The sequence below is a fragment of the Neolamprologus multifasciatus genome, chromosome 1 (assembly GCF_963576455.1).
Source record: "Neolamprologus multifasciatus chromosome 1, fNeoMul1.2, whole genome shotgun sequence".
Classification (NCBI taxonomy): domain Eukaryota; kingdom Metazoa; phylum Chordata; class Actinopteri; order Cichliformes; family Cichlidae; genus Neolamprologus; species Neolamprologus multifasciatus.
The window spans coordinates 9,061,094-9,077,378 of NC_140439.1; the positions used below are offsets into that span (position 1 = coordinate 9,061,094).

Here is a 16,285-nt window from a genome sequence, read left to right on the forward strand (position 1 = left end):
CCCAGTTTAGCAAAGACTCTAATCCAGTCCCCTGGACAGCTTCAGAAAATGTGAAGGAGTGCATAGTTTTCAGAAATGTAACTGTATTTGTATAAGTTTTCCAACGTTTCCAATTGATAAAGATTGCCGCTCACTACCTCCCCCACACAGCCATTCATACTACACTAAAGCAATTAACTATTAGATAAACAATTACATGAGAGAAAAGTTCCTGTTTTTCCAATGTCAGCTAAAGAAATAACAAGATAATGTTCTCTTTTTTTGACGGATGATGACAGGGTGTAATTCACGGTAGGCCAAGCTTGTTACTAACAAGTAATACCAACATGAGGTTTCACTGTCAGATCAACCCCCAACTCATCAGTTCTGCTTTCAAGACATCAAGATACCGACAATAAAACACTCAGCTTGAGGCTGAGTGTTTTATTGTTTTATTGTGTGCTCCTTGTCACCAAACATGTGGCTACCGCCATCTTTTTACATTCAGTCTTAGAATAGAGTATTGTTGTGCCTGCAAAAAAGCAAAACCGTAACTCATTTAAATTTAAAATCTCCTTCAAGCTAGTCTCCCAACTTGCCTTCACAGACCACTTAATCACAGCTCGTGGGGACTGAACTGCATTTTGCCATCTGGTGTGACAAACAAAAAGCATTTTATAAACAGAAATACTTGTAAACAATTTAGTGTTGGTTTGTACCTCTTGACGGTTTGCAGCCATGCATGGGTTATAAATGTGCTTGTGTGCATTCATGCTGGGGCATCCTAGGGTATTTAAAAGTAGAACTTGAGGCAGAGACTTCAGCTTGCCCCACCTCATTGGAGCCAGCTCCCAGTTTGGATTTGGGAGACAGACACCCTCTCTACTTTTAAGATTAAGCTCTAAGCTTTTCTTCTTTTAATTTTTAATATTTATTTTATAAAGCTTATAGATCAGACTGGCCTAAGGTGATCCTCAATCTCTTAGTTACACTAAAATAGGTGTAGGCTGCTGGAGACTTCCCATGATTCACTGAGTGTTTTTCTTCAGTCTCTATGTGTTTATACACCAGTTTGCATTTAATCACTAGTTATTATTAATTTTTAAAAATGTTATTTCACATGTATATATACAGGTAAATCTCACTGAGGCACTGTTATTATAAATCTGTTATACACTCGGTTTTCCTGAGCCTGGATCTGCTGCAGGTTTCTTGCTGTTAAAAGGGAGTTTTTTCCTGTCACCAAGTGCTTTTCATAGGCGGGTAATCTCTGATGGTTGGCTTTTCTCTGTTTTATTGTCAGGGTCTTTACCTTAAAATTTAAAGTGCATTGAGGTAACTTTGGTTGTGATTCAAAATAAATAAAATATAACTGAACTGGATTATGCTGAGTAAGAAGGCAAGGCAAGGCAAAGGTTATTTGTATAGCACAATTCAACAACAAGGTGATTCAAAGTGCTTTACAGAGACATTAGAAACAAAAACAAATAAAAAGCATGATTAAAATTGATTTAAAACAAGCAAACAAACAAACAAACTAATTAACAAACAAACAAACAAAGAAACAAAGAAAACAAAACAGTATATAAAATCAAAACAGATAAATCGAACAGTAGATAAAATCAGAAACAGTAGATAAAATCAGTAGTTAAAATGTAAGTTTTGAAATTTAAGCTTAAGTGCGGATTTGGTGCTTTATTTAAATGCAGCTGAGAATAAGTGAGTCTTCAACCTGGATTTAAATAAACTGAGTGTTTCAGCTGATCTGAGGCTTTCTGGGAGTTTGTTCCAGATATAAGGAGCATAAAAGCTGAATGCAGCTTCTCCGTGTCTGGTTCTGACTCTGGGAACTGATAAAAGACCGGATCCAGATGACCTGAGGGATCTGGAAGGTTCATACTCTGTCAGGAGGTGGTAAGAAGAAATTCTTCTGTGACCACTAGACAGGACAGACTAACAAACACAATCAGGAGCTTTTATCCAGTGTTTCAGCTGAGTTCATCACAAAATGATTGGATCACCACCACCACCAGCAACCCCCACACCACAGCTGTCCCTCTCCAACAGCTGCAGCCAATCAGAAGTCGCTTGTCATTGTGTACAAACAAAAAACTTTTGCGCCCTGCAGCCTTTAAATCAACCTGCAGTCAAGTATCGAGCAGAGCAGAGTGCACCACCACCACCATCGCCACCAAAAAACTTAACAATTTGAAGGATGGAGCCCACCAGGCGCAGGGAGTCTGTTTGCAGGAGCTTGTTTGGCCCGGTGGACCACAGCCAGCTGCGCCGGGACTTGAAGCTGAAGCTTAAGGAGATCATTGAGGAGGACAGCCGGCGCTGGAATTTTAACTTCGAGTGTGAAACCCCGCTGCCTGGCCGGTTTCAGTGGGAGGAAGTACCTGTAGTCTGCACTGCGGCTTTCCATCAGGATCCCGCACCGCCGAAGGACGCTGCCCACGGTTCAGGTGGGGAAAGGCCGAGCGACGGCGAAGAAGGCGCAGGGATCGACCAGGAGAACTGCTCCAACATCACCAACAAGCGCAAGACTCCCACTGAAGAGACGCTCCACAGGAGGAAGAGGGCGCTCTCCAAACCGGCAGCCAGTCTCAAAGACAATGCTCGGATCACAGGTACAGGAAAATGAGTCCCGTTAGCTTTTGTTTGTTGGCTCATCGACAAATGTAATGCCAAAATATTGACCAATCTCTCTCTCCGATTTCAGATTATTTCGCAAGAGAAGGAGGACAACAAACAACCAAGAGCATCCCGAATCATTTTCACGTCGGTTCTAATGAAGCAGCTCTGCGCAAGACTTTAAGATGAACATGCAGCTGAAAATGACTATTTATGTTTTCATGGACTTGATCCCCACAACAAATTATTTTATTTTATTTTATTGTATGTTGGTGGATTTTATTTATTCTTTTTTTTTTCCTTTAGCAGTTTTTTGGGGTTTTTTTTGAGATTACATCTCTTATTAGAATATTTATTCTATTTATGGATGTTATGAATGTTCTTCACTGGCATTTAAAAAAAAATCTGTTATACACTCGTGCTGCTAATGTAACTTGTTCTAAAAAAGCACTATTTTGTTAGGTCATTATTGTTATATAAAATGAATATGTAGCACATTTCTGTGCATATTACAGTTTTAATAAACTGTGATTATTGGATCATTACATTTTATGCCTGTGACTTTTTTTAACACCAGGAAACCTTTTGTGTAAAGTAACAAATTTGTGATAGTTCCATTTTCCATCTCCTATATCAAACCTTTTTAATGTGAATTTATCTCTAAAGCTCTGATAAAATCAGACATAGCCATTCAGAAGCTCATGCATGATTGCCAGTCAATACTTTACAGATCTATACTTGTCTAAGACATAAATTGAGAACTGCAGCACATCAACAATACATAGTGTTAAAACTACAGATTGGTAATATCCAAAACAATGTGCACCACATTTTGCACTGTGACAGTTTGCTGACACTGAATAGAGCTGAATCTTTTTATCCTCCAGCTGTCAAACGTGTTGTCAGTCTTGTCTTTATATGCAAGACACCGAGACTGCTTTTTCTTACACTAAAATGTTCATCTATTTATAGCCGTGCCCTTTGGTGAACAGATTTCTAAATGATTGGTTTTTCAATATGACTGCAGTCTTATGAGAGAGTACATCTTTAGTGTTTTTTTTTTTTGCTGTCTTTGCAGCAGACACAGATGAGTAGGTTAATAAGTCTCTCTCTTTCTCTCTCTCTCTGAAGTCATAGAAGAAGAAAAACTATTCGGGTTGTAAGTTTAGCAATTCAAAGAAGAAAATTGTTTCAGAGTAATTGCATTTTCTGGGTTCTATTATGAGATATTTCATAATCACAATTGTAAGAAATGTGCCGTCAGGCTTTAAATTATATCCATTAATATAAACTGTAATTGCCAAATTAGCCCATTAGAAAAGCCAAATCCCGCATAAGTATGTGCACTCCTGCAGTGTTGGGCTTTCAGCTCTAAAGAACTTCAAGAGGCCATCTGGCCTGAGAGCAGGATAATAGCAACAAAGCAGAGCGTGCCATCTATTTCACCTACAAATCAGCCTTTGGCACTCCTCGACCCCCCACCCCCAGGTCTTCCCTCAGCTTTTCTATTTTCACTTAGTCCCTGTTCATAGTCAAAGTTGCTATCATCCTTGACAAGTGCCTGAAGCAATATCACTTATGCTTATTCTTACTTTGCCTTACGATTGCTCAAATGTCACTTTCCCAAAGACCTCCTGTTCATACTTGCTACACAAGCAAGAAAAAAGAAAGACAATAACACTTTTAAAAGGCTCGGTGACGTTGCTAACTGTGTTATTTCTGAATGGAGACAAATGATCATTCACTTTGTTCCAGTGGATTTATTTTTCAAATAAACTTGTAAAAAAAAAATAATCAAACTGTCCCATGGGTCCATAGGTTCCCATAGGTTAGAGGATTCCCAGGTTTCCAACTCCAGCAGTAATTACATTCCCTGAAAGAGAAGCATTACAAGCATCACATTTTCCGTGAATTTAACTGTCACTAAAAAGCCTGCAATGATTGTTTCATGCAATTCTAGAGTGATTTTGCTGAGAGAATTAGAAATGTTCCTTCATAATGACCCATAGGTTGATTAAAAAAACAAAAAAAAAAAACAACAAAAAAACAACAAAAGCATCCTGCAAAGAGTACTGCCTTGTTTTGGAAACGGTGGCTCCTTCTGATTGGGATTTAATTAATTGTCCAAAGTAGAAGAAATTGCAGGAAAGACACGCATTAGGACTTCCACTTGTGTTTGATCACTCAACAAATACATCTGAGGAAATTGTACCCTTTGATGTGAAGCAAACTGCTGGCTAAATTAGCATGTTAGTGTTTATTTCTTTTTTCTTTCTGTATGAAATGTGCCTTACAAATTGCCTCACCTAAGCAGATGCTAAAGAAACATAAAAAAAAATCATTTCATTGTAGCTTTAGGACATAATGACTTTCTGTATTGTTTGATTGTTTATAATGCAGATTACTCCAATATCCCAAACAATCCACGCCCTCCCTGTAATGAAACTCTCCCCTCACCCTCTTCCTGATCGCCACAAAGGCCAAGCACCCTCAGCACACTTTAGGAGGGTGCAGCCCATTGTTGTCCACACCAGAGGCAGATGGTCATTTGGGCCCTTTCTCCACATGGGTACTTGTATGAAGGAATGCCTGGACACCCCACGGATGGTCAGCAGGGAAAAGGTCACCATCTGCCGCTCAAAGGTCAGCTGTCTAAAGAGCATGGTATTAGCCATGCTTTTGACTGTTTCAATAAGCTGGCGAGGACACGACACACAGCTCCACCTCATTGTGTTAAAACATGAGTGATGCAAAATACTTGTGGAAGCAGTGACTTGAACGGTGCTCCAGACATTCAAGACAAGAACTCTTAGTTGGATTATTTGCTTTCATTTTTAGTGTGAAATACTGACTTTTTTTGTTTGCTTTTCCTTCAAAATACCTATTACAAAAGAAAAATGTCTTTCTGTAACTCAAATATTTATCTCACTGGTTTTAGTGAGAGATTCCTCGAGGCCAGCAGACTCAATACATAGACACTCAGTAATAATTAGTTCAATCTTTTATTGCTACGGAAAAGTTGTGCTGAACAACAAATAGTAACTGAAACTGTATAGTAAATAATGGCATTTATTCAAGTAAAACCTGTTAATGTATAAGAACAATCTCAAAGATGAATGCAGTTTAATGTGTTATTTCAAAGAAGGCTTGGTCGTGATGACTTTAAGATATTTTATTTATTCCAGATTTGGGAAGTTTATTTGCATTTTTCTTTCTCAATAATTCAACCTTACTTTGAAATTTCAGTAATCAATACAGTAATTAAAACAATATAATAATTGATTCTAAGCAATATATGCACCTTAAGCTTTTACTGATTAAAAAACAAATGCAGATTAAAAAGTCTGTAAAAAGGTCAGCTACAATGTAAATCAGCACTTCCTAAATTTAAGACTCCCATGATCAGTTCAGAAACCTGGATGTTTTCTGTGGCTCACCCAAACCTCTCATTAGAGCTTTGGTCATAATATAAGCCAAAGGTCATGTTTTTCCTTAGTTGCAATTTAACACATTGCTTATGACACGTCATAGCCCCTTTCTTTCTACGTACGTTTCCCCCATTATCATGGATATATATGGCAAATTCAGGGTCAGAAATTAGCCAGAAAAGTAATCACATATCATAGCATACAAATTCACTTTCAACAACAGCCCACCTGAAGTACCATTACCATCCACTGGGGGGGGAAGAGGGAGTACTGACATAGTCTAAAGAGCTTGGAAAGAAAAGCGTCTGGACTTCTTCAAGTTGCTTGAAGACGTTTCACCTCTCATTCGAGAAGCTTCTTCAGTTATAAGGTCAAAGGGTGGAGAGCCCCATATTTAAGTCCTAGGGGGGTGTCCCCCAAGGGGGCGAGAACCCCCTGTTGATCAAATGATTTACTGAAATAAATCATATGCTATTGCAGGATAATGCTTGAGAAAAAAAGTAACTCAGACTGTAACAGGATTGGTTCATAAAAACATGAACCATTGAAAGTTTTTTGCTTCACATCACACAGGCATGATTATGATTACTGCATTATTTTATTGTCAAAAGAGAAAGGAAATCTTTACATTAACAAAGAAGTGAAACAGTGGAAAACAGTGAAAACAGCATTTAATTTGGGATTTTCAAGTGATATATAGAAATGTAAGCCCCTAAGAGTAATAAAGTTACTGCAAATTACTGTATAATTTTAAAATATGCATATGCTAAACAGGAAGAATGGAGGTTGAAGTTGCAGGGTTTTTGGCATTAACCTAAATAAATGTTTACAATACTCAAACCTGGCAATTACAAAAATCTAATAGCAATGTAACTGTTAAGAGATATTGCAGTGTTGAATTATTGTTTTTCTCTCACAGATGTCCATATTCCCCATGGTCTGCTGGGACATTCATCCTAAATATCTTATATTATACTAGAAGAAGAAAAACTTGGTGTTTGCTTATTGGTTTCATCAGCTCTCATCCTGACTGCCAGTGGTGCTCGGGGACAGGTTGGGGCAGACCGCTGTGCTGGCGGTGTTGGAGGAGGCACACAAAGAGGGTGAAGATAGCTGGTCATAGCTTGGCAGGCTGTCCTGGCTAGGGAGGACATTACAGGTCGGTCCGAGCCTTGACCCGCCCCCACCGTCGCCACCAGCATCCTTCTGTTCCAGCAGATATGCGAGGGACTCCACAATGCGATTCAAAGTCTGGTCCATGTGTGTTATCTGTAAGAGTTCAATCAAATATTCATTTAAGTGACAGCTATGACACCAACAGTGCCTCTTAGTAATTAAAATTAAATTAGGTTTGCTTACTTGTTAAAGGAAGGAGCTACAGTTACGTTGTTCATAAAGTTTTAATTAACCCGTGTTGCACAAACAGCATCTTTAGTTTGGGCCAATTATTTTAATGATTGTAGTTTTCATGGTCAGTTATGGTTCTGTGATACAGAATTACACTTCAAGAACAGAAACTAAAGTGATGTTTACTACAGGATTATGAGATGAAAATTCTTTAAAAACTTCTTGATGCATTTTCAATCATCCAGGAAAATAAATCTCCAAAAGTTGATTCTGTTCATCTGGACGTAGCGTTTTCTGGGAGAAACGTTTCGTCACTCATCCAAGTGACTTCTTCAGTGTCAGCTGACAGCAAGTTTCCCCAATCTTATGAACAGTACATTTGCATAATGACTGAAACCAGCCCACTGAAGGAACAATGGGCTGTGAGGTCAACTTGACCTCATGAGATGAGGTCCTGCAGTCAGCTGAGACTGAAGAAGTGACTTGGATGAGTGACGAAATGTTTATCCCAGAAAACGCTATGTCCAGATGAACAGAATCAACTTTTGGAGATCTTTAAAAACTTTAGACGCAGTTTGATCTTTTTTTTATCCAATCACAAATAACAAAGAGAAAAAAATCACAGATGTATATAAAAACTCAGGGAGGGAATTGCACATTGTGTTCCTTTTTCTTTTCTTTTTTTTTGATGCATCTTTGAAATACATGAAAGCAAACAGTTCCTCTTTTTATGCCACAGAAGTGGAACAGGCTCTTAAAGTTTTATATTTGAATCAACAAAAACGAGGCCACATGTGCACACATGCATAGTGGCTCATGTTACATTACAGTAAACAAAGGCAGCTCTTGTTGCATTACCCATAAAATTCCCAAATGCAGTTTATTTTCATGGGTTCACCGAATTGTAAATTGTCATTGTAAACATCCTCTTGGGATAACCCTTGTGAACTGCAATAAAAGCTCAAATTATAGTGCAAGATAAATGGAGATGGAATTAAATATTTGACTTTTCTCTTGTACAAAGAAAAGAAAGAATCTCAAACTCTACAAGGCTGGTGAGTGTTGCTTTATTTTTCCACTGAGGTTGCACAAATCCCACCTTGTCCTCCATCCTGTTGAGTCTGGATCCGATAGAGTTGTTGCCTTTGTCTTTGGCTCGGTCTTCAGAGGCAGACAACAGTCAAGTAAATAACAAGACAGAAGGATTAGGTCTGTGGTTTGTACCATAGCTGCTGTAATGTATTTGGAGAAGTCAGTGGAGTGATTCATTACCTGAACCTGTCTGGAACAAAGTTATCTTCCCTAAAGACTGGTCCAGTCTGGGGGAAACAATGGGAGCCTTAAGTTAGAGGAATATTTACACACTCTCTACTTCCCCTTTCATCTTCCTAGATCTCCTCCATTCATTTTTTTTTATTTATCTCTTTGCCTTTGACAGTATTGTACACATATATCCATGCTGTACTCAGGGGATATAATTCACATGAAGCTCATCTTATTTAAACCATTTACCGTCTCTGAAGCTCCTTGATGCGCACCATGAGATTGAGGTGACCCTGGGAGTACTGTTCAATCACATCTCGCACATCATACGGTTTACGAGCTTGCTACAACAGAGAGTTTCAGATTGTTTAATCAAAACGTCATCTCTTTTTATTACAAATGTCTTGTCAGGATCAAACCCGTACGAATGTCTTTACATGCCAGAAACTGGATATTCTTTAGAAAATGATCCTGTCAAAGAAACTTATGTAAAAAAAGAAAGGTTTTACTCATGGCATAGAAATAATAAATTAGTTAAGTCAAGTCTCAGGTAAACAACAACACATGACATATTACAGTTTGGTATTATTTCTTTAACAAAAACTAAGCCAAAATTCAGGAGACAGTGTGTGAAAATCTAAGTACACACTTACTGCTTTCATAGAAACTAAAAGGGTGACATTAGTGCACTAGTCTTATTGCTCATCAGCAAGTTTGGTGAGTTCTGTAAGAGCAGAAGTTTTGGCAGTTTACTGCCCTGGAGCATTCAGCAGTTAATACATTCATTCAGTGTTAATACAAAGCCAGCGAGGAAAGACAATAGCAACGATCTTATCTTAGATAAGTAATTGTTGCTGCTCATTAATCTGGGAAGTATTACAAGGCCACTTTTAAACAATTTTAAGTCCATCGTTCCACAGGGAGAAAGATTATTCACACATGGACAACATACAAAATAATTTCTAGAGTTACTATGAATGGACATGTCAGCAAATTCACTCCAAGGTCAGGCTGTGCAATGCTCAGAGAAATTGCAGAGAAAAAAAGAGGGCCTTAAGAGAGCTGTGCATGAATGAATGCCTGCAAATGTTGTAAAGACGTAAAAAAAAGGCTGTAAAGTTCCCCCACAATGACATGAGAGACTGATAAAGTCATGTAGAAAACAATTACTTCAAGTTATTGCTGCTGAAGGTGGTTCTACAGCGTACTGAATCATGAGGTATACTTAGCTTCTTTGTTAAATAAATAATCATAAAGTGTGGTATGTCACACTTTTCCCCCCTGAAGTTATATTTGAATCATTTAAATTTCTGGTAAGGCCAGATGATATTTTTTAAAATTATGCCCCGAAATGTAAAAGTTTAGAACAGAAAGAGAGTGCTCCTTCTCTTCCACAAATGTTTGGTGAGGTTTAGAAACCAGATATAAAGTAAATCCTGTATACACAGTCATTTTTATTAATTTAATATCATGGAAATGTTATTGTGACTGGCTGATAAAGAACAAAGCCTGTACAAAAAAAAAAAAAACACTGAACAGAGGTTAGCTGGACGTAAAGTGAAGTGGAATTAATTTTTTTTATACTTGAAATAAATACATTAACTTACAACTGAAACAGACTAAAAGCACAGCTAGCGTTTCATGGCTTGAGCCTTTGATTAGAATTAAAGAAGTCATAAAAGCGTTACTAATGTGACAACAAGTAACATCATCTAAAAGAAAAAAAAAACATACAGTATAGGACTCATATCCAGATGTACTCATCTTTTTTCCACAACCAATTCAAAAACCTATTACTATAATGATGCTGCTGATCTGAACTGCTCATTTGCAAACTCAGCTGAACCACTGCTTGCTGTGACCCTGGATTGGAAACATCAATTATTTCCCAATGTGTGATTATTATTCTTTTTTGCTATTAAAAAAATTGTAATAATTACCTGGAAATTTCTCTTGGCCACAAAATAACGCATTCTCTGGATCACCCGGATGGCTTTTCGGTGAGACTCTGTGAGTCTGTGAAAAACACATTTGCATCAAGGTTGGTCGCCTTCAACCTGTTACACTTGTTTACACCCCTTCTTTCACTGAATTAAATGAACGTGTGAAACTATGAAAAAACTGGCAGACATTAACCTTCATACCTGAACTCTTAACAGTATAGGCAAAAATATTAAGTTTCATTATTACTGCTCCATCTACATCAAAAGCCTCTCCTCTATTACTTGTCTTCCTTTGAATGTGATGAAAGTGAGTTACAGAAAGAACAAAGGCGGGTAATTTTCAAGGTCTGCACATTTCTCGAAAAATCATTAGCACAAAGCTTAGAGTGATTGTCGGGCATTTAGCCTCCATTATTATGTTGTGGGAATTATTAAATAGGTATTACTTAACAGGCTCATTACGCTGGAAAAGCAGTGAGCAAGTATGTGAGGTGGGAGCGCAGCGAGTTCTTTGTCAAGTCCGGTGTATAACAAGGCAGGTGAGAGTCTCATAATGGACTTTTCAGAGGCAATGCAATGGGCTGATTTTCACATACAGCTTTCATAACATTTTGTCAAATTAGCACTATGACACGTCAATAATGTGCTCCTGAACTATTATAGAATCCATTTTACATCATAAAAGGATTATGTGGTAGTGATATAAGCAGAAGCCAGGCAGTGAGACAAATTTATTTTAGCTCTAATGGCAAATTGTGACTTCTTCAGAAAAAAAGGAAGCATTTGAATATCAAAGATGTTTCTTTAATATTTTCATCTACCATTAATGAACACTGTGATGTGAACATCCTAGGGATCTTTAACGTTATAATCCTTAAAGAAATGGTTAAATATTTTGGAAATGGAGCTTATTAAACTTAAAAAGAGGAGATCTAAGACTGGAATTAAGAGACAGTTTGTTTTACGTAGCACAGAGAATAAAAAGAGGAGCTTAGCCTTGTTCTGTCTAAAGCATCCAAGTCTACCTATTAGCAAGCTTAGTAATTAACTCTGTACAGTTTTAAAGGGGATTATGTGCTGGACTACGTATTCTAGGCTTCCTCAGTAGAAACCAAAGTCACTATGATCATTTTATGTTCAACAGAGATCTTAACAAATAGTCAGCTACAATTAGTGTATTGAGACAAACATGACGCTTAAAAGCACCCAAATGAAAAAGATTTTTTAAATCCTGTTTGGGGAAAGTCAGCAAACATTTTTTTCATTTCTTTTATCAGATTTAATGGGTGATTTTATATATGCAGTTTTTAATGTCCTGGTGACATCAGATATTCAGTGCTTCAGAATAAGTATCTGATGTGTTGAGAAGTGAGATTCTACAGGGCTTGAAGGAAGTGAGTAAGCATATTTTTCACTCTCATTTTCTTTGTAGTAACAGCCATCAGTGAACTTTATTAATGTTGATCATTATCATGGTCTGAGTACATCAATCATTTAGTCTGCATATGTGTGTTGCGGATGCAAAAGTTTTGATCTTTACTCCACTGGAGTCACTAGGCAACATGTTGGGCAGTTTTTTAACTCAACATCAGAATTCAAATCCACCAGCTGACTGGAGCGTTTCTGTGTGGAGTTTGCATGTTCTCCTCATGCATGTGTAGGTTCTTTCTGAGTACATCCTCTCAAAGACGTGTGGTTTAGGTTAATTGAAATTTCTAAATTCCCTATTAGCCATGATTGTGAGAATGAATGATTGTCTGTCTCTCTCTGTGGCAGCCCTGTAGATGGACTGGTGACCTGTCCAGAGTGTACTCTGTCTTTTGCCCTATGATAGCTGGGATAGGCTCCAATCCCACCTGCAACCCTAAATTTGATAAGTGGAATGAAATCCCACGGATTAAAGCCTTAGCAAGATTAGAAGGATGTCTTTGGAGCTGTTAGGGGATACTTGATTGTGCTATTTAATATATATAGTGCTATTTAAATAGCACCTAAATGTTCTGTTTAATGCAGTAAAGGCATTTTGATTACTATTAGTGCCATATATTCTGTTAGAATGGTCTACTGAGCAGTGTTTTGTCTTCCATCGGATGCCTCTGAGGAATCAAAAGAACTCGGTAAAGTGTTGATATTAATAATTCATTATTATTAGCTGTCATGCTTTGACAGTTCAAAAAGTTACACTTACGATCAGTATTGAACCAATGCTTTTGTTATCACTATGAGTTATGAGGAGACTTTTTAAATAGGGGCAAACATCCATAAAATTTTTTAAGGTGACATGGATTCTGACTGACCATGTCTCTACATTGAGTATAATTTATAATATAACATATAGGTAAATACAGGTGGGTTACATGCAATAATACATGCAATTCTCTAACTTTGGAAAAACTCATTCTGCTGCTGTCTGCTTCTGTGAGGTATGTAATGAACTCAGAGAGAAGACTTCCAAAAACAGCTGAAATCTACACTTTGTGTAACTTCAAACCCCTGCCTTATATTTATTAGTAGTAGTGATCAATAATGTAGCCCACAGAGTCTGTCTTCATCATAGAAATTTGTGCTTTAAAAAATATGAAACCCAAGCAAATAATGGTTGTTGAACATTCCTCGAGTGCTTTTTGTGGCTTTTTGGAAAGGTCTAAAGACACATGAACTCTGCTTTTTGTACTGTCTACATTTTTATGCTGAAATGGTTTTTTTTATTCCAATCCATTCTTCGTTTGCAGCATTTAAATAACATTTATCTGATTTGATGGTTTTGTTACAGACTTTAAAAAAAGTGTTTTGCTTTTCTTTTACAAATGTGGGGATTAAATTGTGTTAAAATGTACAAAGCAGTGATGTCATGTTTCATGACGAGGACCCAGGCACAGAGAGACTTGATGAATTTAAGAATCTTATGATTTAATAAAGAAATTTGCAGACTTGCACAGAGATGGTAAATTACGATGACTGATAACGGAAACGAAGACAACAGAGGACAAGGACAGGGAGGAACAGGGGTTTAAATGCACCAAGGAGACAGTCAGAGAGAACTCAGGACAACTGGAGACATTTAAGGATGCAGGGACTGACAGAGACAGGGAAGAAGTCTCATCGTGACGAGTAAAGTTCATCTTGCCTGGCTGGACAGCTCTCTGGGTGCTCAGCACCCCCAAAGCTCTGATCCTAGAATCGCCCCTGTTCCAAATGCTTCATGTGATTGGTATAAACAAAAATGCAATGTGAAAAAGATTTTCAAAAAAGTGTCTATGAAGCTATACATTTTTGCCTCACACACTTTGGTTTTTTTTATTATGACTTTAAAAGCTCTGTCTTCTGGGTAACTGGGGGTGTAATTTTCGTTTGTTTGGGACAAATGTTTGGCAGTTTTGTTGAAAGTCTCAGTACCTCGATTATTATCAATTTGCCAAAACATAGTGCACTGCAAAGTCAGAACTGGCAGCTGCAGAAATATGACTCCTGGGAAGTATTCCATAGCGAGAATCTATACACCACGATTTGTACCAATGACTAAACTGAGCTATTCTCCGGTCTTATAAATAAAATAAAACTGACAAATTGGTGTTAAATATGTAACAAAGCGTGTAATCAAAGACAAACCTGGTGAAGAGAAACACATTCTTCAAGGGGTTTTTTTTCTCAGATATTTTTGGTGTTGTCTCGTCATGGATAACACAAAGTGTAGTATCTTATAATGGCACAATGCAGCATGGGATTTGATGTGGCGCTGCTCTATGAGAACAGCTGGTTACGTATTTTGAAGTCAGCAGAGCACAGAGTGATCTTTGCCAACAACGCTGCTGCATGCATTTCCCACTCTGCATCATTACTCCTCCGTTTAGAAAGAAGTCCCACGGGTCAAAACTGTCGCTCCATTTGTTTCACTTACTGTGCACTCACATTGCACTGCAGTTACTTAACACTCATTTCTTCATATCATTCTCAGTCTCTAGCTGTGCAAGTGCCTCGGCAAATGCAAGTGATTTTTTTTCCCTGATACACACTCATTACACAGTAGAGACACGAGCCCTCTGGGGTTTGGCATATTTCAAAGGTTAATTACAAATAGCGGAAAAAAACAACAACCCCAAAACAAAATGCATAAAAACCTTCCATGTCATGGTCATTAAAACAAACGTACACATAAACACAGAATCCTATGGTGGTAAACTCACTGTGACACTGAGGAGGCTGGGGCCAGTTCATTCTCTCTCTCTGGCTCCAGCTCCATGTCGTCTGCAAAGCTGCAGTTCCTCCGGAGCGCGCTGGGCGAGTGGACTTCTAAAAGGCCAGGGCTTCTTTTCACTGCACGTTCACCCACACACTCATTAGACTTTAGCTTTTAATATGTGTCTGTAGTGACACTGCAGATAAAGTTTCATTGTGTACATCCTGTTCAAACAGGTTTTGCGATTTACACTTACTTACACATTTAAATGTATTCTAATTTCCCTTAATGCACTAACGTTGTGTATGCTGATATAACCAACAACAAAAATATGCCCATATGTTGCATGAAAAGTAACATTATCTGAAGACAGTGGAAAGGGGGGAAAAAGACATTCCTATGGTAGCTTTCAGAATCGCTAGTGATTTAGTGAGTGCTTGTGAACTGTGGGAAAATTAGGCCTCATGTGACCTGGGATCTTGACTCTCCAGAGCTCTGTTTAGGATTATAAAAGTGCTGTATTTAGATGGGAAAAGAGATCTGAATTTACAGCTACAGTCATCTTGCAAAAACAAGGAAGAGAGGAAACAACTCCGTTTGGATAGACACAGATGGGTTTTTTTTTTTTTGTAGATGTTCTCAAATGCAACATGCCAGCAGAGTGGCACTTTCTGTTCTTTGCCACATAAACTTGGATAAACAGACTTTTTTGTGTCTCTTAAAATTGTAAAATTTAATAAAAATAAATTAAAAAAATGAAAGACAAAATGTAACCCCTCAATTATCCAAATCTGCCGCTGGAGTGTTTGGAAACTGCACCAGTAAGAGACGTGTGACACAACAGGTTCATGATTTTGATGTGTGAAATTAAAAAAAAAAATTAAAAAAGGTGTTAAATGGCACTGCTTGAAATGCACTGTAAATCAAATGATCTTAATTGGTGTTGTCATCTGGTGACAAGACTTGCCCTGACCAGCACACTGATATTTCTCAATAACAGAATGCAGGAAAATGTTTTAACTCCCTGCTGAGCAGCTTTTTAGATGAAATGCCAAACATTACTTTGCATATCATCTAAACACATCAGACCCTTAGTCCTCTTGGCAACAACACTTCACTTTCATTATGTGTGATGTATGTAACATCACACATAATGAAACCAAAACTTGTTGCAACTAAAGCTGAAAAATGAAGCCAGCACACCAGTGCCAAAAATCTGCAGTTCCTGGAATGACCACTTGAAGTCAATTTCAAAAGTTCTTAATAGACATCCATGTTCAAATTTCTAACTTTACAACAGAAATATGCATTTTTTTTCTTCTGGGAAAAGGCTTCAATCTCTACAGAGGATTCTCAAATGACATCATATGCACACTGTTGGCCTCCTCCATCATAAGGGAACCACAAGGGAAAAATGTGTAATCCAGTTGATGAGTGGTTCCTGGAAGCTGCTTTCATGCCACTAGGTGAAGTTGGTCATAAAGAAGGTGCTGCACCAAAAACCTCCTTGGTGT

At 37.9% G+C, this 16,285-nt stretch overlaps 2 protein-coding genes across 5 annotated transcripts in view; one reads left to right on the forward strand and one right to left on the reverse strand.

Moving 5' to 3' along the window:
* The first annotated feature begins 1,612 nt into the window (after positions 1-1,612).
* Positions 1,613-3,160, forward strand: LOC146525291 (cyclin-dependent kinase inhibitor 1B-like). 2 transcript variants are annotated; one of them, XM_085158469.1, is made up of 2 exons: positions 1,613-2,609; positions 2,702-3,160. In XM_085158469.1, exons 1-2 carry the CDS (start codon positions 2,195-2,197, stop codon positions 2,800-2,802), a joined length of 516 nt encoding a protein of 171 aa, XP_085014595.1. In that variant the 5' UTR covers positions 1,613-2,194; the 3' UTR covers positions 2,803-3,160. The 2 variants fall into 2 exon arrangements, with proteins under 2 accessions (XP_085014595.1, XP_085014603.1); XM_085158477.1 differs by having other exon boundaries at positions 1,613-2,623; positions 2,715-2,776.
* A 3,460-nt stretch (positions 3,161-6,620) lies between these two features.
* kcnq1.1 (potassium voltage-gated channel, KQT-like subfamily, member 1.1) overlaps positions 6,621-16,285 on the reverse strand; it is a 45,469-nt gene continuing 35,804 nt past the window's right edge. For all 3 annotated transcript variants that reach the window (XM_085158456.1, XM_085158447.1, XM_085158437.1), the window contains 6 exons: positions 14,779-14,908; positions 10,592-10,667; positions 8,901-8,995; positions 8,661-8,707; positions 8,488-8,549; positions 6,621-7,310 (listed from right to left, as the gene is read on the reverse strand). In XM_085158456.1, coding sequence (XP_085014582.1) covers positions 7,056-7,310; positions 8,488-8,549; positions 8,661-8,707; positions 8,901-8,995; positions 10,592-10,667; positions 14,779-14,908 — 665 coding nt within the window. In that variant the 3' untranslated portion in view covers positions 6,621-7,055. The remainder of the gene's footprint in view (positions 7,311-8,487; positions 8,550-8,660; positions 8,708-8,900; positions 8,996-10,591; positions 10,668-14,778; positions 14,909-16,285) is intronic.

Bases quoted from the DNA above. Each gene is read 5' to 3' on its own strand.
- LOC146525291 (XM_085158469.1), top strand. From the start codon at position 2,195: ATGGAGCCCACCAGGCGCAGGGAGTCTGTTTGCAGGAGCTTGTTTGGC. The intron at 2,610-2,701 runs GTACAGGAAAAT...CTCCGATTTCAG, and splicing joins AGACAATGCTCGGATCACAG to ATTATTTCGCAAGAGAAGGA.